This window comes from Vespa velutina, chromosome 5 (assembly GCF_912470025.1).
Source record: "Vespa velutina chromosome 5, iVesVel2.1, whole genome shotgun sequence".
NCBI classification, from domain to species: domain Eukaryota; kingdom Metazoa; phylum Arthropoda; class Insecta; order Hymenoptera; family Vespidae; genus Vespa; species Vespa velutina.
The window spans coordinates 4653381-4677592 of record NC_062192.1 but is presented as its reverse complement, the minus strand read 5'-3'; the positions used below and the strand labels follow the sequence as shown (position 1 = coordinate 4677592).

At 31.0% G+C, this 24212-nt stretch overlaps 1 protein-coding gene and 2 long non-coding RNA genes across 12 annotated transcripts in view; 1 reads left to right on the top strand and 2 right to left on the bottom strand.

Moving 5' to 3' along the window:
* Window positions 1-24212, top strand: part of LOC124949079 (potassium voltage-gated channel protein Shal) — a 106304-nt gene that overhangs the window by 14448 nt on the left and 67644 nt on the right. For all 8 annotated transcript variants that reach the window (XM_047493640.1, XM_047493637.1, XM_047493635.1 and 5 more), the window contains exon 2: window positions 21163-21325. In XM_047493640.1, the coding sequence (XP_047349596.1) occupies window positions 21163-21325 (163 nt within the window). The remainder of the gene's footprint in view (window positions 1-21162; window positions 21326-24212) is intronic.
* On the bottom strand, window positions 819-23932 carry LOC124949086. 3 transcript variants are annotated; one of them, XR_007100960.1, is made up of 2 exons: window positions 23817-23932; window positions 819-3082 (listed from the first exon to the last, which is right to left on the bottom strand). It is a non-coding gene; the product is annotated as an uncharacterized LOC124949086 (long non-coding RNA). The 3 variants fall into 3 exon arrangements; XR_007100961.1 differs by lacking the exon at window positions 23817-23932 and adding an exon at window positions 9640-9711; XR_007100959.1 differs by lacking the exon at window positions 23817-23932 and adding an exon at window positions 3370-3400.
* LOC124949087 lies at window positions 7336-8255 on the bottom strand. The gene is made up of 3 exons (XR_007100962.1): window positions 8201-8255; window positions 7994-8115; window positions 7336-7779 (listed from the first exon to the last, which is right to left on the bottom strand). It is a non-coding gene; the product is annotated as an uncharacterized LOC124949087 (long non-coding RNA).

The following is a 24212-nucleotide window of genomic DNA, read 5'->3' as shown; positions in this document are numbered from 1 at the left end:
AAAGCTGCAAATAATATTCCGGTGAAGATAGAAGACAAGCTGCCGAGAAGGGTGCAGAAGAATGGCAGGGGTAGTCTATTCCGATAGTATGAAAAGGGTGCGAACATCGACGTTATTCGACATTGTCGAGGAGATAGTCGATAGCGTTGCGTTTCACGAGGGAGAAAGAGCGATGATATTAGATGCGAACGTCAATAGCTTTCGCGCAAGAATGAACTCGTGAGTCGTGACGTTACGATCGATCACTGGTCTTTTCCTATCGACGTTACGTACTATGAACATTATGGCGATTTCAATCGCTAATGTCTCATTGTCAATGATGAATATATAGGCATAGTTGGCCCGTTTGAATCGAGAAAACCTTTCAATGAAATCATGAAATATCGATTTGATTCTACGATACATATGTATATATATATATATATATATATATATATATATATATATATATATATATATATATATAGCTTTATACCTACATGTCCGGGATAACTCGAACGAATTATTTGCTAAGGTTATCAAGATCGTATATGTTTTATCGCGAAAGCACGGGCAGAATATAATATTTTTTTTTTTCCGATCGATCAGAGAATGTAAAATTCGCAATAATAAAACTTGATGCGACTATAAATAATGTTGCAAAAATTTCTCTAACACGTTCGAGAAAAGATTGCCCCTTTGGAAGTTCATTTTTACGATTCGCAATGAAAACAGAAGAAAGCCCTATCGTAAAAATATCTGAGAAAAATAAAGAAGTACCATCGTGAGTTTGTAGGACTCATGCAAATCAATGGGGAAATATATCATTCGTGTAAAAATAGCATTGTATGATTTTATTCATTCGACTATGTCCAAACAAAAAATTGTATAACCATAAAATTAGCTCGATAATATCGAAGGAACTTATCTCAAAAATCAAGATGAAACATGCGAAAACGAGATAATAAATATCAATAGTATTCTATTTAGGCAAAGAGAACCTTTTTTCTTTCTTTTTTTGGCTATTCTACGAATTGTTTATGTTTCACTCGATCGGGGATAATTTAATATAACTGTTGCGTCTTACAAGTAATCAAAAGAAATTTATCTTATGGACTATTACCAATGTGATCCTTTTCTTCGTCCTTAACCCGAAGACAGACTCGTTTTAGTTACGTCGGCACGCACGTAATCACGTACGAACACACATACGCACGCACGCACGCACGCACGCCCGCACGCACGCACTTTTACCCAATCATACATCACAGTTTATTCTTGCTATATAATAATATACGATAAAAGAAAGGAAGAAACAACAAACAAGTTATCTGTTAAATGATGCCAACGATTGAAACAATAGTCATAAGTTCTGAAGAGATCTCAAAGAATCATCATTTTCTGACGATTTCTCTTTTCTTTTCTATCCTTCTCTGGACCAGTTCAATTCAACCCATAGAATCTTCCATGGCCTTCCACCTTCCATGTCTCTATCGATTTGCTTGGCCGCCTCGTACAGAAGGTCGTTTTGGGTGGGGCCAAATCGCGTGGAAATAAAAATAATGACAAATGTCCTATCTTATCATAGTATATCTTTCGTATTCGTCTAAGCAAAAGGATGAAATTCGAAAATGAAAATGAATAAGATCGCGTTGATTTTTCTACTTCCTATATAATAAAAAATATCAATCGTCCGAGTTTTTATAAAAGATACTGTAAGATAATGTATCCAGTTTTACATTTACATAGGTTTGTAATAAAATTTTATTACTTATAATTATGATCTCTTCTTTTCGTTTTACTTACAATTAATTCAATTTACGAGGAAAACTTAGGATAAGGCTCGTTTCTCGAAGTTGAGTTTTTTCATGATAGGTGTGAGGAAGTAAAATTCTCATAAAATTTTCGTCGATCGACATATTACAAACCATATTTCATATTTTACGATAATTATTACAATAATATTTCCTTTTCGAATTGAAACTAGAAGAATGATATTTTTCTCGGTAATTAAAATATAGTCGCTCCCTTTATTGGCTTGAGATATTTATTTATGGTAATAATTATTATTATCAAGTATATAAAGTGACTATTGAAAAGTTTTGGTCCGACGTTACGATGTAGATACGTAGAAATGTATCTATAAATTACTTCGACTAGAGTGACCCAGTTGTATAGTACTAAGACCGTCCCTCGATTATGGTCCTAACTTTGTGCAAGGGCTTTCATCGTTACCAACGGAAATTCACTATTCTCTTTATTCGTTCTATTCCTTCCTCTCTCTCTCTCTCTTTTTTTCTCTTCGTTTTTCAACTTGAATTTCATGATATGTTCCCTGGATTACAACGCACCTGATTGTGAATTTTTCTTTTCTTTACGAATTGGTTCAATTTTTAATTTTCCCTTTTTGAGAGAATGAAATGAAGTTCTTAATTCTCTCTGCAATTTCTCGTTTCCTATATCGCTGAAAACTTTTCTTATTAGAAAAAATTATATGCACAAAGATGATAGATAACGTTAATAACTCGAACAAGTAGATTACAATTATATTATCTTTAATATGAATAGATACTTTTTAACTTTTTAAACGTAATCGAACTATTTGGCGAAAGAATTCTGATGAAAAAAATCACAAGGCTGTGATTATAATATATCGTTGACTTATCGTGAATAATGATTGCAGAATCCGCTTTAGTGTGATTTAAATTATCATTATAGCCGTAAATTTAGTAAGAAATTTATACTAATCGTTCGATTTTCAAAAGTTCTATTCCTTTTAAATCCCAAGTGATCGCTCGATTTTCAACATTTCTATTCTTCTTGTCTTTTTTCATCGTATCGGATGATTTTAACGACGACTTATACGCGGTCCCTTTCCATTTTGGCGCCTGTTTTTCTTCCTTTTCTTCGAATTTACTCCGAACAATGTCATCCCTTTGAATCTTCCTTCGGTAGGAACCTTCTGGCGTTTCTCCAACTTTCCAAACGTAGGTCATCGCTGACGGAACTAGGTGAGTAGCATCTTCATGAAAACGTTCTTGTTTCCCTTTAAGTTCCATCTCCTTCTGTTGTTACTCATCTTGATTTTGTTGTTCTTTTAACTCTAAATCAAATTTTCGATTTTATTTATATTTTTTCTTTTCTTTTGTAAAGCTTACGCACGAACAAATTGTTATTATTAAAAATATTGCCAAGAATAAATTGATTATATTCAAGATATAATCTTTGCGTAAAAATTCATTAATACGTTAATATGCTTGATATATAAATAATAAATTGATAAAATATTATATATATATATATATATAAATCAATCAAATTTATCAAATGTATTATAAAATATATATAAATAAAACTAATTTGCAAGAGATCAAAGGATGAGCGAAGTACTGTCAAAGACTTTCCCGTTCGACGTATCAACTACAACTGATATAATTCGATCGTAATATTCCGTCTAGGTTAATAGATCTTTGTTTATTTAGTAAATGATGATAACTTCCATTGACACTTCATAGGTCATTTTATGTTGTTTCGAGAACGATCTTGAACGTAACGAAATGGAAATTTTATTATCTCGTATTTTTTATATTTTTATTATTCTTGCATTTCGTTTATATATATATGATATTGAAAATGGCTTTTAATTACATCGTATATACAAGTACAAAAGTAATTAATAATTTTAAGATTACAGATATTTATTTGTTATTGATTATAGTTTAATCTAATAATACTGATCTCGTTGATACATTGATAATCAACAATAAATACAATCGATATTTTAAATTCCATAGAAGTTGATATTTAAAGGATCACCGCCTATGATTTGACGTTTCGCTTTCTATTTATTTGCACTATGATTAACCTTTGTCATTATTTGTCTTTACGCGATTATGGTTCCGCCTCTCTAAAATCGATCGTACTCCCTCTTTGTGGGAAATCGGTGAGAAACGAGTAGTGTCACAATGAAATATGAAAGTATCGTACAAAATTTTTTTAATAATCGCTTTGGCTTCGAAATTTTCCCCGATATTACCGCGTTCGCCGAGTTGCAAATTGTACAATCGTCTTAATTTCTTTTTATCGTTAGTAGGGAAAATAATTTTCGACAATTCTCGCGCATTACATTTCGTATATTCAATTTTTTCTGCTGTAATTTTAAATTATCTCTCTCTCTCTCTCTCTCTCTCTGTTTCTCTAATTTATAAAAATATATCGTTTTAACGTTCACTTATCGTTTTAATCTCCAGTCGTAATATCCGTTTCTATATTTTCTTCCTCTTTAGTATCTTTAACTCTGGAGAGAAAAGAGAGTTTTTGGCTTGAGTCCAATCTTGCAGCGTTACTGAAAGAAACATAAAAAGAAGATGTTCTCGCTTCCGTCTCCCTTTATGGTATAACACCTTGTAGGTGATATGGTTTCCTTTGATTCAAAAAGAGCGGAAAACTTACGTCTGTCGAGATACGTTTTCTATTTCATTCATATTACATATAGCGCACGTCAAATTTAATTAAAGCATACGTCCTATTGTCGATAAAAGAGGTTTGTAACCTTTTTTTATTTTTTTCTTTTTTTCTATATTTTTTTTTTTGTTTTTTTTTTTTTTTTTTTTCGACGATATCGTCGTTTCTAACTAAAAAGTTATGAAGGAGAAAAGGAAGAAAGAGAAAGATATTGCGATATGAAGAGATTTCAATTACGTTTGAAAATTTTATAAATTTTTTTCGATGTTGATCGGCGAATTGTATTCGTGAATCACAAAGGATCATAAAGAATTGTACAATATAAGAATTTTTAAGAATACAAAAAATTTTTTGAAGTATTTCTACTATATGAGATTTCTTTCTATGCCGACCCATTCTTTACGAGTACGATAAGTCAGAGCACCACCCTAGGGTGCGAGAAAAAAGTTCTTTTGAGATATGAAAGGAATAACAACGACTTTTAAACCTAATACTGTTAAAGAAAAAGAAAAAAAAAGTTACGTTAACTTCGTTCCCCTTCGACGTTCGCACTTTATTTCATTTTTGTTTCGTTGTATTTATATCGCATAATACGAATTAGATATGTTTTAATTTAAAAATATCGAAAATAAAATGAAATTTATTTCAATAAAATTTCAAACATGGAAAGTATTAACTTATAATAAATTTTACATCGATCATCTTCGAACACGCACGATTCGCATTAAGGGGGAAATCATTTCGTGTCTTATCACCTATGTAAACTCAATATTAATTGTCAGATTCATTAGCATAATTGGTCAAGACGAAGAGGGAACGACAGAAAGAGAGAGAGAGAGAGAGAGAGAGAGAGAGAGAGAGAGAGAGAGAGAGAGAGAGAGAGAGAGAGCTCTATACGCAAACTTCTTCGTAATTGCTCTCGAACTTAATCAATTATCACGATCATCTTAACCAAGCGTAGTAAAATGTTGCGTGCACATCGTGACGCTTATAAGGTAGTGCATATATTTTAGGTCGTGTGAATGGGATTACGATAGCCGTTATCGTTACCTTTTCGCGGTAGAACTAATTACATTGTTACGACGGAATCTATGATCTCGACCGGTAAATGCTTGGTTCGTTATCGTTATGGCCAAAACTTTTCAACATTAGCGTTAAACGAAGAAGGAACCGGCACGTTATTCGACTTTATTTCACAAGTAGAACTATGTAGATTAGTGTTTTCATTGAAACGATACATTGAACGATAACCCAGACCACTCGCAATAAATGAATTCAAATAATTACAATACTTACGTATTATTGTTTTCTTTTTTTTCTTTTCTGTTTTTTTTTTTTTTTTTTTTTTTTTTTTTTTTTGGCACAAATTCTAAATTTTCCCTTCGTTAAATTATACTTGTGTTGTAAGAGATTTAAAGTTTCTTAGATATTTTGAACTTCTGAAACAAGAAGTTCAGTATATTTCTTTCGTATTTGCGGTAGACATATGTAGACGTATATGTAGATAGACATCGGTTGTATTAGATTCAAAGTAGAGAAAGTTCGTCCGATATGTTAGCATGGTAAGGCCTTCCGTCTGACACGAAATTGTAGTTTGCGCTTTTATGAATGGGCTACCGCGATTCTCGTATCAACGCGTAACTGATTGCGTGTATTTGCACAATTTACATGCACGTAATACTGTTCTATGCTACAGACGGTTTTTCTATTTTCGTATTTGTAATATTGTTGAAAACAATCTCAATAAATGTACGTATTAATATCTCATGATTAAAGAAAATTTTTTTCTTCTTTTAGAGTCATTTAACATCATTTAACATCGTTAATTAGATCCCTTCGTAATTTTACAGGCTAAAAATATAATAAGTTTTCTGTAACGAAAATATTAAATTGCAGATAAATTTTCAAATGATTATATTAGATAAGTTTAATTTTATTTTATTCAATTGGAATTAAATTTATTTTCGTCAAAATAGTTTTCATATAGTACATCATTTAATCATAATAGTGTCTAATAATTGTCCAAGATCAATATCAATATCAATATCCCAAATAGTAATGAAATTATATCGGTGAATATTTATAATTGTTATTTCGATCGCTCCTTCATCAACTTTGACTGTTAAAACTAATTAGTAATCAATCATGTTGGCAGCGGTAACGAGAAAAAGAGGGGAAAGGAGGTAAGGGAAAAAGAGAGGAAAAGAGAGGACAATTAAACGATGATATATTAGATCGCTTCTGGTTCGGTGAAGTACGCCGATATAAAGCCTAGAACAGCGTTTCTCAATCTTGTTATCGTATGGTCTAATATATTTTTTTGTTAATGATTATAACAATCCAAATGTTTATAATAGAAAATTTTGAAAAACCAGATAGATTAATAATCACTGTATATTATTTTAAAGGTACGATTGTTATTGCTTTATTCTTTCGCACGCTCTCAATAACATTTTACGTAAAGTTTTTTTTTATAAATTAATCATTTTCCTTTCTTTGGTGTAAGCTGAAAACGATCATTTCGCAACCCATTAAAAATTCAACGTGGTACAATATTGGTTCGCCGTCTATAGGTTGAGAAACGATGGCCTAAAGGCCATGCGTCATTGACAGACATTAATTAAAGAAAGATTTTAATCAAATAAAGAACACTTTTTTTTTCGCGATATTAATTAAAGTTTGTAATTAAAACATACCAGGAAATTCTGGAAGGATTCAGTAGCGACATAATTACGAGTCACGAACTTCTTAACGTTTTTAACTTTTGAGGCGGTTTTGAACATTTTAGCCAGCTTAATGAGAGAAAAAGAGAGAGAGAGAGAGAGAGAGAGAGAGAGAGAGAGAGAGAGAGAGTGAGAGAGAAGAGGGGGATAGTGATCAAGTGTCATTTAATTTTTCATATTTTAATACTACGGCAGTACATTGACGTCGTAAACTTTATATTTCAATAGTCTTTAATCTTGGTTAAAAGTAAATATATCAAAAACCCAGGCATCGCTCAAATTAAACTATGAGTCGAGTAACAATGTATCTGGACTTGTAATTCTTGCAAAGAATAATTACACCTATATGATGGTGTTCTATACTTTTCCGTTCCTAGATTCTAATTATGCTCGATGATCGATCATTTTCACGAACATCTTGAATCGCTTTTATGCTACTGGGTCCTCGATTATTCGATTAATCAAGAAGTTCGCATATCAAGGCTTAGAGTCGTCCGAAGTTCTCGTTTCCATGGCAGATGGTATCAAAGACACTTCAATGAGATAACGATTATAGTGAGTTTGTAGTCTTGTTATATCTTCTTCATTTTGATCCGCTTTTTTTTCCCTTGACCTTTTACCATAGAAACATGAAATACAGATTAGATATAGGAATTAATAAATAGATCTGAATGAGTTTTCGATAGATAGAAAAATTTAATAGGAAAGAATTATATTTTATTTTATTTTCTTTTTTTATTTCTTTTTAATTTTTTTTCTTTCTTTCTTTTTTTTTTTTTTTTTTTTTTTTTTGTAAAAAGGAATCATCCCATATAATTAGATCGTACCAAGATTGCTGGCCCAGTAGGTAAATCGAATTTTCGTGAAATTATAGCAAAGAAATTGATCACCTAAAACGAGATTTTAATTGAGTCCTACGTTGAACGGCAGAGCGAAAGCTGCCTTCTCTCTACGGGAGTGAAAGCGATTATATGAAAAAACTTTCTTTTTGACACGGACGAAACAATAATTACTATCGCTTAAAAAATTCTCACCCTCAAGTTAACCGGATTTTGTAGATTGTCAGCCCGTAGTCGTGCTCACTTCGCTTCGTTTCCTGCCTCTTCGGACGAACGAGATTATCTGAAATTCCATTAGCCGAACGCAGTTCGTACTTACCTACCTACCTACCTACCTATCCACCTACCTACCTACCTACGCTAGTCGTCGTACTTTCCTTGCTCAATCCCTCATCGCACACTGACGTATGCGAGTAAAGATAGAGAGAGAGAGAGAGAGAGAGAGAGAGAGAGAGAGAGAGAGAGAGAGGATGAAAATTTATGACGCAAGGCGTATCTACTTGAAAAAGGGTTTACATCTTTGAAAAGAGCTGGGTTACAAGGACGATGAATACGAAAAGAACTGGTTGTTTTGTTTTACGTATCTTCTCTATTTTTCATTATAAACATATAGACGAGATTCTCCCAATAAAACGAATAGAAAATTTTCTTTTCTACAAGTAAATATATACATAAATATTTAATTAAAAGAAAATGCATAAGTTTTAATAGGACAGGAATATGTTCTCTTCTTTTTATAACTTACAATACAAAATAGAATATATAAAGACAAGGGAGTAAAATTTTGAACGGTGTAATAATTAAGGATGAGAGATGTTGTACGTATAAGTAAATATAATATTTTTCATTTCTCGTAGTGCAATGTGTAAAGTAAATTGTAAATATTTTTGAAATTAATTAGTTGAAAGAAGAAAGTGATAAGAAGAGTATTATAAAAAGAGTATTGTTAAGGGAATATGTGAATCATATAAAAGATGTATCGAATAATGAGTAAGAATGTTACATAATTTATATCAAAAGAGATTAGTATTATTTATAAATTACGAATTAAGAATTAACAAAGGCATTAATTAATCGTAAAAAAGTTAGCAGAAGTTGACATTTTACTTATATTTATACCTTTTACATACATTATCATTTCTGTATTATTAAATTAATAATTAATATTTGAAAATCATTAATGTAAATCATTTGAGAAAAATATTATTTCAACGACAATAAATAATATTTACCGTGAAAAAAAGGAAAAGCTCATGGTTATATTTATATTATCACGTAGCTTTGATTATTTTCAACAAACTATACCAAATCCGTTTGTCGGATTTCTAAACGAAAAATCTAGCCGATCGAGATAATCTTTCTTTACGTTTTTTTTCGTGTATTCCTTTTCAACAGTTTCGCATCTAGTTTGCTTGTCTTTTCCTTTATTCTACTGTAAGCAAACTGAATTCTTTCGACAAATCGAATAAGTAAAAAGGAAAGAAAGAAATTCTAGAATTTCGTCGTACGTTTCTATCTGTTTCAAATTTATTTATCTTACGCGTCGAATTTCGAAAGGTCGAACCTTTTGTTTTTCAAAGATTAATTGAAAAGTTAAGCTCGTATTTATATAGAGAGAGGGCTTAAATTCTCACAAATTGAAATGAATGGTGAATTCGCTCGATGGTTGAAAGCGAGCAGGTGCCAGACGATCGGACCAATCCACCATTCTATCTTCGTGACCCTCGTCTCACTTGCTTCCGTCACGTACTGTCGTAGCGAAGTAAACAGACGGTGCAACCCTTGACAAGGTGGTATAGCATGTTCGTGTTTCTCTATGCCTTGCCTTATGTGTACCTTTTTCTTTACATATATATATGTACATTTTACATAGGTGATGTATATATATATGTACATTTTACATAGGTAGGTCTAGTATATATATATATGGGATATATATATATATATATATATCCCACGGAATAAGAAGTATACTTCGAAAGGAAGATATTGATGAACGTCGAGATGACTCTCTTTTTCACGTCTTTATCCCAACCTTGTTTCTGGTCTCCTCGTTTACTCGGACACTTGGAAAGTGGAGGTACTTTACAAACGTTAGGTGACACGCGCTAATAACGTCTCTTCTAAAGAACATTTTTATCGATCGCCTGTGTACGCTTGGTAAGAGCTACAACATTATAATGAGAATGAAAGAATTTCAATATAAAAAATAAGGCGATAATATCTGTTGTATCGATTTTCATTACTTCTTTTTTGCCCCTTCTCCCTTCGTTTATTTATTTATTTTTATTTATTTTCTTCTCTCTTTCCTTTCGAAATATATTTCTAGTTTCATGAGATACTAGAAAGGAAGATGTAAGTTTACTGTTTACTTGGAAAATGATTACGTTCAGATCGTAAAACCTACTAAATGATGCTCTCGCATGCATGCATGATGGTAAAAATGCATTTTTTTTTCAGTGAGAACTAACGGTTAAAGTGCACTTCCCTGAAAACGGGGTAAATGCGTAGGACGTAAAATTTTTAGTTATCTCCGTGGCATTTTATTTGCGCCTCGCGGCTTCTTTTTTCGCTCGCCGATAAAATAAAGAAAGGTGGAAAGGGTTAAGAGTTGATAATGCGAAGGCTACATTATTTGATCTTCCTTGCTCTTTCTCCTCACTCTTTTTTAATATACGTTTAGTTAATATTATTATTTTCTGTTAGTAATCATTGATTATTAATTAATTTAAAATGTGATCATTGTGAATTTTATATAAAATTCTTTCTTTAATATTTGTGATACATTTTCTATTTGTATATCGATAAATTGATGAAAAATTGAATTGTCTATTTTTATAAATATTCTTCTCGCTTGTCGTTTTCGTTCCGAGTCGATCTAAGATGAACGCATTTCACGGGCGAGAATCTACTTTATTTTCAAACAGCTCACACGAACACCTCGCGGCTAATCTGGAAAGGTGGTGGTTCTGCTTTTAATAGCACACTGCATCTTTCTCTCGATGTATACCGGGTGACTGAGATGGAAAGATCGATCGCTCGAGTGCACTTGTCTCTTAACACAACGTGAAAGAATCAGCTTCTTTATGTTTCATATATTTTCCAATCTCATACATCCTCCTTATTCTTCAGATAATTTTTAATCGGGCAATTATAATCATCTCAAGTATTCAATGATATATTTGATATCTCATTTTATCGTTTTGTAAAATTATAATGGACTTTTTATTATAGACAATGGTATTAAATAAAAGTTTACATAGTTTTTTCGTTTTTTTTTTTTTTTTTTTTTTTTTTTTAAATATACATAGCCATCAGGATTCGTTCAGAAATGTTATTAAAGTAATACCGAATTTCGATACTTTCGTATATCGAATTTACTGTCGAGCATCGATGAATTTAATTAATAGTAATTATCCTTCGAAACATGGCAATGCCGTACGAGAATAATAAGTATACCCAATAATCTTGGCTTTATCATACACGTCAATATTTCTGAAGGGTTAATAACCCTTTGAGAAGCAGAGAAGCAATATATATATATATATATATATATTTATATATACATATACATATATTGTCGTTCGTTAATTATTATATCGTGTACCGACGGATTACGCGTTCTATGTACATAAAGATGTCCGGTATGATCGATCGATCGACTCATCGATCGTTTAATCCTTGCGTGATCGCGTGATGACGAGAGACCAGCTGTATCGTTCTTTCAAATGAAATGCTTCAACATCAAAGACCCGTAATCTGGTAACAGCGGTTATCTTTGGAGCCACATGTACTTTTTATCTAATGGAATTAGATCGAAGCTTGTTCTTCGAACCTAGTTAAGTGAAAAATAAAGCATCGATAAAGCGTTTAATATTAAATAAATATGTGTGTACATAATGTCTATAATGTGTATAAATATATGTCAGAATAATAGGATATACAATCATATTTTGTTTCAACAATAATACAATATAATACAAAATATCGAAATAGTTCGGTATTTATTTAACTATGGTATAACATCATGTAATTTTTAAGTGACACACTCATATATTTTTATTTTTTTAATTTTCTTTCATTCTTTAGCGACAGAATTAATTTTTTTAGTTTATATTTTAGAAGATTAAATATAAGTATGCTAAGTATAAATTTTATTTACTACAATAGTATAAATTATACTTAAAGCTTCATATTATACAATTCTTTTTTAGATATGAAAAAAAAAAAAACAAGAAAAAAAGAAATTGTTTTATTTCGATCATATATTTTATAAAGCTTTAATAACAAGGACAATATCGAAGGAATGAAATCTATCGAAGAATTGATTTGATTGGAAAAAAAACTCAGGAATGAAGCTCGATTGTGACTTATGATCGAGGTTACGTGCTCGATAGCTTCGTGCAAGTTTGTGAGCATGGATTAAAACAAAGTACGATAGATTGTACTTCGGAATTTAACCATAAGCCTATTTAATACTAAGCCTACTAGCGATCGCAATACCGTGTCCTAAGTCTACAGAGAGAAAGTGAGTGAGAAAGAGAGAGAGAGAAATTCAGAAATTTTCCTTCTTCCATGTGTGTTCCTTTGGCTATGAGACTAAAGTACGGTTGACTCTATGTAGAGAAATATTATTATTTGTCATACATTGTCGTTGCTTCAAACCAGCTAAGGTTAACTTGGAAATTAATTTTCCATAAACGTATTACACTCGACTCCTATCGACATTGTTGTTGTTGCACTTTACTTAAGGCCATATATAGTAGTATGTATATTGTACATACATACGTAGATGCATATATACATTTACGAAGATTAAATCGAGGTCGTTTAATCGTCCATATCGACGTTGACAGCGCGTGAAATGCGAAGGAGGCATCGACTAACTAATTAAGCTTGCTTTTTTCTATTTTTTTTATCGATCGTTAGATACGCACGCAGCCTGTTGTTCGCGTAATGATCGAGCAATGAGAAGTAAACAGCTCGCCTTCGATCGTTTTTCTGGAGGATGCTTTTCTTTTTTTATTCGCGCTTTTTTTCTTTTTCCTTTTTTTTTTCTTTTTACATCGACGAGCGTACCTCTTCTCTCCATAAAATACATTTGAAACCATTAAAGCTCACCTTTTTTGTAGTAGTTCGGTCTACTACTCGTAATTGTGTTGGAAATAAAAGAGAGAGAGAGAGAGAGAGAGAGAGAGAGAGAGAGAGAAAAATGTTGATCGATGGAAAATAGGATTTTATCGGATGATGACGTTCGACCGTCCGAAACTTCTTGAAATTGGTTAAATATTACCTTCGATCAAGGAGAATCGTTTTTATCGAAGCTTCAAAGACGAGAACCGAAGGCAATCTCTCCTCTCGTTCGATATACCAGTTTTACCCACCCTCAATTGGGACGTCGAAAATAAAGCGATCGCTTGATTTTTTCACGAGCACTTTCACCGACTTTCTCCGACGCGAGGAGTTCGAAAAACTAACTTTTTATCGGCTCTCCTTTCCTTTCATCAACCTTGCACGCTCTCAAAATGTATTCGACGATTCGTTTGTCGGTCATTCAATCGTGAAATCCCTTACATTCAATTTTGAATGATTAATATCGACGAAAAGTGTCCGTAAGTGCAATGTAAATCTTTAGAAATATATCTACAATCAATCAAATTTGGCTGATATTGTCGGAATAAATTTTCGAATTAAATTCCAAATATTTACTTACCGTTTCAGATTTCTTCCGTCTACTTTGGCAAACATTCATTTTAATATATACGTATGTAGATAGATACGACTCTCTTATTATACGACTCTTATATCGTAAAATTTTGATATTATACTTTACTATCGACCTATCATAATTTAACGAGAATTTTAATTACGATACGATTTTTCTTTTATTTGACGAATTCAAGAACGATAAGAGCGACTTCGACGCTAATTGCGAGTGCAACCCTTGTATCTCTATCTCGTGCGACGTGATGGAAAATTAATTAATGAATTTTCTTAACCGGACGTATGGATTATCGATTTGCATGGAACTATCGTTTCGTCCTCGTTTTTTATTTGATATTACGAACGATCGTGTTGAAGCCTTTGCGCGAGTTAACAGCGTGCGCTTGAAACGCAAGTATTCGCGGCGTCCGCCAAGGCGTGCTTTTCTAAAGATAGATATCTAATCCTACGTTTTCGCCGCTTCTAAACTCGTTTCCGTCGTGTGTCCGGGACTACATTGATAAATAACAAAAATATCTCGATAGTTCGGCCCCTCTCCAAAAAACACGTTGACCTTGCACCCGACTTCTTCGAACTTCTCTCATATTCTATACATACGCGAAACTACACAGGTATATAATATCTAATAAAAATTAAAGCGCAGGTATGAGAAACGAATATGAGTAAAATGGAACTGTGTCATGACATTCGTTTTTCTTTGATTATAAAATCGTGCGATTTGATATATTTACAAGTTTTTTTTTTTTTTTTTTTTTTTTTTTTTTTTTTTTATATAACGCATTTACGATTTTTCTTATATAGATTTATTTTTTTCTCTTTTTTTTTTGTTTTCAATAATAATTTATAATATATATTTACAATAATAATTAATATTAATTTCACGTATCGCCGTATGATTTTTGACTCATATTTTTGTACATTTTTAAGTTTTATCGTATATATATATATATATATATTTTTTTTGTTTTGTTTTTACATAAAATCAATCATTAATCCATAAGTATTCAAAAATTATTATTTGTTGAGTATAATTACATTTATTGATATTATAATTTTTATATTATATTATTTTTATTTAGATATGAATAAAAATTTGAATCATGGAGAATTAAACAAAATAGTTTAATATCTATAGAGGCCATCTTTTGAATTCTTAAATTTTCTTTGAATGTGTATACTTATGATATAATTGTAACTTTTTCATGTTTTAATTTTTATTTTTATCCTATAGTAAAGATAATTATGTAGTTCCAGTAAGTTCTTCGTGAAAGGCACGCGATCTCTAACATTACCGTTTCTCGATATGCCACGATGTGTCAACGTTTGAATACTTATTTTTGTAACACTAGAAATAAACTCGTTTTTCTATCACTTTAAAGATAGTGGTTATATTATTTTATCTTTTTCGACACAACCGATGTCGTATCGGGTCGTAAAAATTGTTTCCTAGATACATTATTTTCACTTTTTCGATTTTTTTATGAGATGAAGGGAATACTAAAAAAACTATTTTATCGCTGCTACGTTGATATATTTTTTTTTTTCAGTTTGTAACGTATCTGATCGTAACACAGTATCCCTTACGTGTACGTGGTTTCCGAATTTCAAATTTCATTTATGTTTAATGTAGTTTAATATGACGTATACGTAATAATTTAGATTCATGTTAAATTTTCTTTTAAAAAGAGTATTATGATAATATAATTTTTTACATTATTCCTACTTAAATATTTAATCATTTTAATCATCAACTTTTAATCATTTCTTCTTTTTATATATTTACTTATACGTATAATAATTGATATAATATTTTGTTCATAAAAATTTCGAAAAATTATTTAGTATAATATATTTATCAACAAATTTCTATAATATATAAAAAAAAAAAAATCGCTAATATTGAAGAATTAATTTCAAACATACATACACACACGTTTAATATATACACACACGTTGTATGTATATATTAAAAATTCAGAACTTGTTCATTCTGGTAAAAGTTATGTAATCCCACAATTAATAGTTCAGTAAAATTCTTTGCACGATCGATACAGAAAAGGAAAGAAAATGTAAAGTGGAGGGGTTAAATGGTCCCGCAAGTGCATAGAATCGTAGAGGGAACAGCGCATCGTCGATAAGCCAATTCATGATCGATCTCGTTCTCGTGGTTCTTCGATGCTTGATCGAATTACCTTGCCGTTTCTGCTGCACTTCCGGGATCCTCAGTACCCTCGACGCTACATCATTGCACGATCCTCGCGGGATTGCAGCCGGGATCGGGTTGCTACGCTCGTATTATTCGATTTGAACTATGTATGCTCGCACGCGCGATGGAGATTACGCGAACAACATTGTGCTTCGTGAAAGAGATGAAAGATCTTTGAATTCGATCTCTCGTTAATGGAAAATGAAACAAGATATTCTCATTATTATTAAATCTTACGAAGATCAACATTTAATTGATTTATAGGGTATAAAAAAAGAAAAAAAAAAAAGAAAAAAAAAAGAAAACATTCTTCATTTAAACAATATTAATCAATTAATAAATTAAATTTTAATCTTGATAAAGTTAAAAGAAATTTTCAATTTCTTTTTTTCTTTTTTTTTTTCTTTTTTCTTTTTTTGCAAATTGCTCCTATACATTTGTATTCGATCTATTTATATTATTTTAAGTATCAAGCGTATAAGACAAATGTTAGATTTATATCAAGATTTATTATTTATTTGATTTATTTTATTTTTAAAATGTTTACGTTGAAATACGACATATAAAATCGTTATTCTTGATAATATATGTCTAAGTAGTGGATCAATTTGAAAAAGCAAAAAGAAAGGATTCATTTCATTTGTCAATTTTTTAAGATAGTCAAAACTAACGTTATTCATTGTCGAATACAAATACCAGTAACACAATTAACTCCATTTCCCACCTTTTCATTATTCAGTATATATATATATATATATTCTAGTATGAATTCCTTCGTGCATTCGTTCGCTTGCTCGCTCGTTCGTTCGAGAGAAAAAGAGAGAGAGAGAGAGAGAGAGAGAGAGAGAGAGAGAGAGAGAGAGAGAGAGAGAGAGAGAGTGAAAGAGAGAGTGAGAGAGAGAGAGAGAGAGAGAGAGAGAGAGAGAAAGGGTAGAGAGCAAAGTGTTCGTAATGAGCTCTTTTCCCTTCCTCTGCCAATTAGCGCACACATTTCCCTTTTTAATAATGCAACGGCCTACATAGATGCACGGCATATTACGTGCAGCCTATAATTACGTGCAATCATGACTTTTGTAAAGTGTTCTTATTATTTTATTCGTATGTACTATGTGAACTTAAGATGATAACGATTTCTAATAAGATCAAATCATCGTCATCTTCTTTCTCAAAATTTTTTGACTGTCCGTTTCTTTGTCAATCCTTTAAATGCATATATTTATAAAATTATTAATTAATATCTTTTAATATAATTCGATATGCATAAGTGCAATAATTCAGTTTTTTAATAACTCACTCGTACAAAAAATTATAATAATGTAATTTTTTTAATCATTTCTTTTATTCTTTTTTCTTTTTCTTTTACATATTTATTTATACGTGTAATAAATGATATAATATTTTTGTTCATAAAAATTTCGAGAAAGAAAATGAAACATCATCTATTAAGATATTTATTCTTTATAAAATTTATTTACAATACATGAATCATCGACCAGAGACAATGAAAGTTCGAATAATCGTCGTACTATTAAAAATACGTAGTGATTATCATTAGTCGTCTTTAATGAACCATTAAAGTTGGAGAATTCATGCTGTATGTTCGTGAACTAGACAAATTGAAAAAGGCGAGTAAAAGGAAAAAAAAAAAAAGAAAAAAAGAAAAAACAATCGGAAATCGTCGAGGTATCAGACCAGTGGTCTGAACTTTCGCTCTCTCGTTTTTCAGAACAGTGCGATAACTCATCGGAGTGACTTCGACTACCATTTCTCACTTCTGATTTACTTTACCAAGAGACTTTACTTTCGTTGACTTCCGGAAGCGATTTCTACGGGAAAACGACCATCTGACGCTCTTTTTGTGTCGTCATTGTAATCTCCTCACGCTTTTGATGCATCTCATTTTAAGTTTAAGACGATCTATTCTTCTTTTACAGTATACCTATTACCATTTTATACGAAACGTTGATTAAATCTCCGTTTTAGTATTGGAAGGAAGAAAGTATCCAATCACGTTAATCGATTTCACTTTTAAGATAAATGAAACTACATATATATAGGTACATACGATTGCGTAAGAGAAATTTATTTTTAACTTTGTCCTTGGAAATAATTGAACGTCAAGAGATATAGGGCCATTGTCTATAATACTCTTGAGGCCCCCTTCTAATATAGCCTCGTGATATTTCCATGGTTCAGAAAATGCTGAGGCATCATGCTCCATTACATCCATCTCCAGAAGCATATTTTTTATATCGCATATCATGTCATTTACAGAACGTCTCTCAAATGGACTCGTTTACCTTCATCTTCCCACGAAGGCACCCCTCGAATTGCGTATAACTCACAAAAATTCACTCGAGAAGAGCCAATTCATACTTGTCGTCGTTCATTCATTTGGTATCTTTATATTTTATTTTCTATTTTTCCCTCGAGGATATAACATTCATCTTTGTTTTCTTTTTATTTATTTATTTATTTATTTATTTATTTTTTTTTTTCAATTAGTAATATTTACAAGTTTTATTCAAATATTATAATGTCTAATTACAACGTTTCAGACAATTATCAGAGAATACTATCAATTAATTACATATTAGTTTTATATGTCGAATTAAGGGATGTCATAAAAAACTAAATACGTTCCAAAATATGAACACAAGCGATGAAACAACTATCATTGATGACTCTAAAATGACTTCGTTAGTGGCACAATACTTAATGACGAACAACTTTTATTGATTGTCTGGAAATAATTAATTAGCGCCTAATATTATGTTCCCCGTTTATTAAAATTTAAAGCCTATATATTGTTATCGAATTATTTTATATAAATTCTATCAGTTAGCAGTGTGACACAATAATTGTAATATAAATTACATTAAAATATTGTATGTAAATTGGATATAGTTTCGCAAACGTGAAACATCCCTGATATCGGTCGATTTTATTGATCCATTGATTCAGCGCAATAGACGAACTCGATAGATCTCATTTATCGAATTTTCCCTTGCAATAATTACATTTTGTCACGAATTTTTGAACAATGCAGCATATAAAAATAGCTTATATGTTCTTTTTTTTTTTTTTAGTTTTAAGATATAAATGTCAACATACAGTTTGATAAGTCTAATTATTTGTTTGTTTTTTTTTTTGTTAAGAATAATAACGTGATTTCTTCTTTGTCGAATAAATGCATTGTTGATTATTATGACGTAGATTGTCATTAAAGAGAAATTGAATATCATACATTTTTATATATGTTGAATAAACACGAATAGTTCAATTAGAATAGATCATACTGTGAATTTCTCATTTATGACATTACAAAAGGGTTTGATATTTTAATTTTCCATTGTTTTGTTTTATGTTAATGATTAATTGAATATATACTTGGAAATAATTCGATGTATTTAAAGGTAATATATTCTTTCTTACTTTTTGTCATTATTTATTTGATGAATATGAATGATTCAATACGTTATTTAAAAATTTTAGCATATGACGTGAGGCAATATAGTTCAACGTCATACTCACCTTACGAAATGGTACTGCGTTGCCCCTCAACTTTGACTTTCGACGTCGTTTAATCGAATCGTTAAAGCGTCCAGCTCGGTGTTTAATTTAAACGCGTTTATTTTTACGATTTCATGGGTTTTTTTTCTCTCTCTCTCTCTCTCTCTCTCTATTTCTCTTTTCCTTTTAGTACGCATAAATTTTTTTTTTGTTTTACTTACACAGGCGAAAAACTCGAGTACGATAAATCCGGAAGGAAAATACCAGAAACAGTTTTTCGTTCAAGCATATATTTCAGAATCGTTTAAAATCTTTGTTTATTTTTTACACGACAATATTTTCTATCATTTTTATTGATAATATTTTTTGACACGGATTTGTTATCTACTCATTCAAAAATTATACATTTTCTCGTTTGAAGATATTGAATTTTATCAATAATCAAATCTCTCTTTCTGGTTGTTATTACATGTTATTAAGAACTATCTCAAAAAGAAATTGTTCGAAAATTGGAAGGAAAAAGTTATAAGTATACGAATAATCTTATTATTCATTGGAAATAAAATACGATTCCTTTTAGACTTACAATTGGAAATGAAACATTAAATTTATATTTAACATGAATAATTCTGATTCCAACTTGCAATTATTATACATATATATATATATATATATATATATATATATATATATATATATATATATATTATCCATTGGAGTGCTACGGGATCTTTAAAAAAATCTTGTCGAAAAGTGACAAGCGACGCGATAGCGCTTGTTTCAATTCATGTCGAAAAATGTCAAAACAGCGCGATAAAGGTTATTTCAATACATGTCGACATAGCGCACCATCAATTGCGCAACACGGCCTTATACTCTGGCACTTTCCGAAATGAAATGTGAACAGTACTATCGCGCTACATGACATCCAAATGGTTAAATTAAACATCGATAAAAATACATAAGTCGTATATATGCGCTTACATGATCGATCAGAATTGAAAATAAATATTCTAATGTGCTTAGTATTGATATTAGTTTAACAATAATATATATTTTTGACATTTGCTTTTCAATTATTTAATTATTACTTATCTTTGAATCTTGACCATTCTTTGTCCTTAAAACTTCGTGAAACATACATAAAAAAGAGTAGACTTTGAATTGATCGCAAAGTAATTACGACATATTGTATTATATACATATTGCACCATTTATTCTTAGATAAAATAAACACACACACATATATATATATATATATATATATATATATATATACATAGCATTTGAGTTCTATCTTATCTATAGTATTTGAATTCTATCTTACTAAGGTTAGTTAATATTATGCAGTTTGTATTATTATTACAATAATCCGTTTTACGAAGAAGGAGATGGAAATTACCGCGAGAGGAACATCACATAAGATAACACGGTCGTTTCGAGATAGTATTCTCTTCACATAGCACCTGAGGGGAGTGTAATAGTATACGAACTATTTCTTGTTTATCAGAGATACTATATTATACTTGATGCTATTAAGAAACATTATGGTCACTGCAACTTTATACATATATATATATATATATATATATATATATATATATCCGAACACAACGTGATATGAAATGATTATAATCGTTTCTTATTAATCATTTTTATTCAATGTGTTCGTTGTTAATGTCAAATTTTAATGATTTTCTTTTTGTCCTTACAGGTACGGTGACATGGTTCCGAAAACGATCGCGGGAAAAATCGTCGGGGGTGTATGCTCCTTGAGCGGTGTCCTAGTGATCGCTTTACCGGTACCTGTTATCGTCAGTAATTTCAGCAGAATATATCATCAAAATCAACGTGCCGATAAAAGGAAGGCACAGAGGGTGAGTAGAATTTTTTAAATACTCTCTTTAATATTTTATCGCGATTAGACAATAATATAAGATCAGATTGTGATACAATATACGAACCAAGTATTAACAATATCAACAGTATCGTTCTTAAGTATCAATAACAGATATATATTACAGAAAAAATGCAATATTTATTTTTTTTTTTCTCAAATTTAAAACATATAATATAAAAATTGCAATGACAAATATTATTCATCCTTGTCATATTTATAACATTGTTAAAGAATTAAATTAAAAGTTAACAGTTAAAAGCCACAAAGGATAAATATTGTTTTAAAATAAACTTGCATTTGATAACTCGTTAAGATTATAATTCAATCATATAATCTAATCTCGAGATGGAAACTGACAGGACATTCTTCTACGTTTCATTGTTCGCTACTTGTTTAAATCCTATAAGATTATGTTTGTCAGCTTGTAAACGCGTGTACATGATCGTGCAGAACGTCCACTTGTCTCGGAGTTCAAGTACGTGAACCTTTGAACATATGTATGTAGGTTAATTCCGTCGAGTCTTTCCTAGGAACTGACAAGTACATGTGAAATAAGAGTCTGGGGAAAACAACGAGAGAAAAATATTCTATTATATTATCTAAGAGTTTATGCGAATTAGAATATAATGAATGCAATTCCTTTTAAATTTGTATTTTGATTTTGTATTGACTATAAGAAAGATTTATCTGATCTTTCGTTCTATATTTAGAAGGGAGTTTCTTAAATGGGGTTTTTTTTACAATTATTTTGTAAAAATCTTACAAAAATCGACTTTTGGATTTTTACATTTTCTTGAAGTATGTCGTCGTAAATGTAAGATAAAACATTAAGAATGTTTATCGAAGATGATATGAAAGTAATAAATGAAGATTGTATTCGTCATCCGCGCTTTTGTATTTTTCGCAATAGTATCGTTTTTTCCACTTATATACGTATGTACATAAATATCACAGCATTTATTTATAAAAAAAAAAAAAAAAAAAAAAAAAAAAAAAAAAAAAAAAAAACATATGCGCTCTCTTTCTTCTTTCAATAATTTATCTATATTGATATATATTTTGTTATCATCGTGTATCGTCGAATGTTAGATTGAAAAATATAAGTTGGTTTATTCAAAGTCATTTCTCATGAAGGGAACTCTAACTTTCGAATAAAGTTGAGATATAGTATTATATTAGTTTCGATCACGATTGTATATTCTCTTTCGTAGCTTTTTGGCAATTACGAAGCTTTTCATTTTATGGAAAGTAAGTGCTTCGTGATGTGTAGTTTTCAATTCCGATCATTCGCAGCTAGTTTGATATTTTCATTCTCCTTACTTTTTTACGTTCGTTTTAAAATTGCCTTTGACCGTCGATGGATTCGATGAAAGTTTCATTTTGATTCTCTCTCTCTCTCTCTCTCTCTCTCTCTCTCTCTCTCTCTCTCTTTCTCTCTGGCTTCGTTGTTCGATCAGGCGTGCTAATGTTTTCAAAGCTCCTACGATACTCCCACGATTTATTTCTTATACATTTACTTGAAAAAGCATAACTTTCCGAAAAGCTAAGAAAGCTTTCGTTTTGTAATAGTTTATAATTAGGTATATTTTCGCCCAAAGGAACACCGTCGTTGTTATAAAATAGCGGACAATAATGCCTGCATCGAAAGAAAACTTTTATTAAAAGAAAACAACACGCTCGTAAAACGCTTTGAAACTTTTGAGACTTGACTTCGAAATAAGCTTTTACTTGTACATATATATAGGTATATTTAAACATGTTTGGAAATTTTCGATAATTATTAACATAAAATATCGACGATCGAACGATCGACTTGAAAAGTAATAAAGATTGAGTTCGAGAAGAGAAATAGAACTTTCGCGAGTCTTCGTTTCAAGATTGTGCTTGAGAACTTAGAGAGTTATATTTAACATTTGCCTCGTTCGCTCGTTATCGTGCATTGTCGTGATCGCCTCTGAGTAATGCAATATCACCAACTCTAATGAATAGTACGAGGTTGCAATTTCGAACAGGCCACAAAGACTCCTCAGATTACAGGCGAGGTTTATCAATGAAACTCATGCTTCTCCGTAGCTCAAATCGGATCTTTTGAACGTTGTATGGTATTAAAAGCTTCGATCTGCTACCAGATCGAGTTTTATCTTTTACGTGTTCGTTCATAATCGGCCTAATCCACTGTTCGATGGTTCTCTAACTTTTTCATTTCAAGAGTAATTTATATTCATTAAAATCAAAAAGAGAACTATCAGAGTAATATTTATTTATCGTATAAGAAATTGAAATTGAAAGAAACGTTTTAAATATTATGTTATAAGATATCAAAAATTACACTTTTCTATGCGAATGGTGATCGAAGGAAAGATTAAATACATTTAACTCTACATACAAGCAACGTATTATTTGACATCATTTATCAAACTTCAATAAAAGTTAATGATTGACTTAAAGTTAACTCTTAAGATACGTACGAAGACAGATCATCTGATTCTTGCAAGTCCTTCCTTCTTAATTCATCTTTTCTTTCTCCTTTTCCTTTCCCCTTTCAGTTTTCTCTTGGATCATGGTATCACGCGTTCACATGAATCCAACGACTGATCTTAGCGAAGATCACGCAGTTTGAGCTCCTCGGAGGAGTTTGCCTTGGCTCGATTCCAACGGCTACTCTCAGTTCATTACCACTATTTCATAGGAGACGAGAGGTTGAAGCAGCTGGACGGGATTCGGATAGGGATCTTTGGAAGGAAAGTGAGCCACACGGAGTAACGATAATCAGAAGTTCAGAGAATTTCATAAGAAACTAACAGGAGTTGGAAGAAAAACGCAAGCTTTTCCTTTTATCCACCTCATTTCTGCTTGATCTTCTT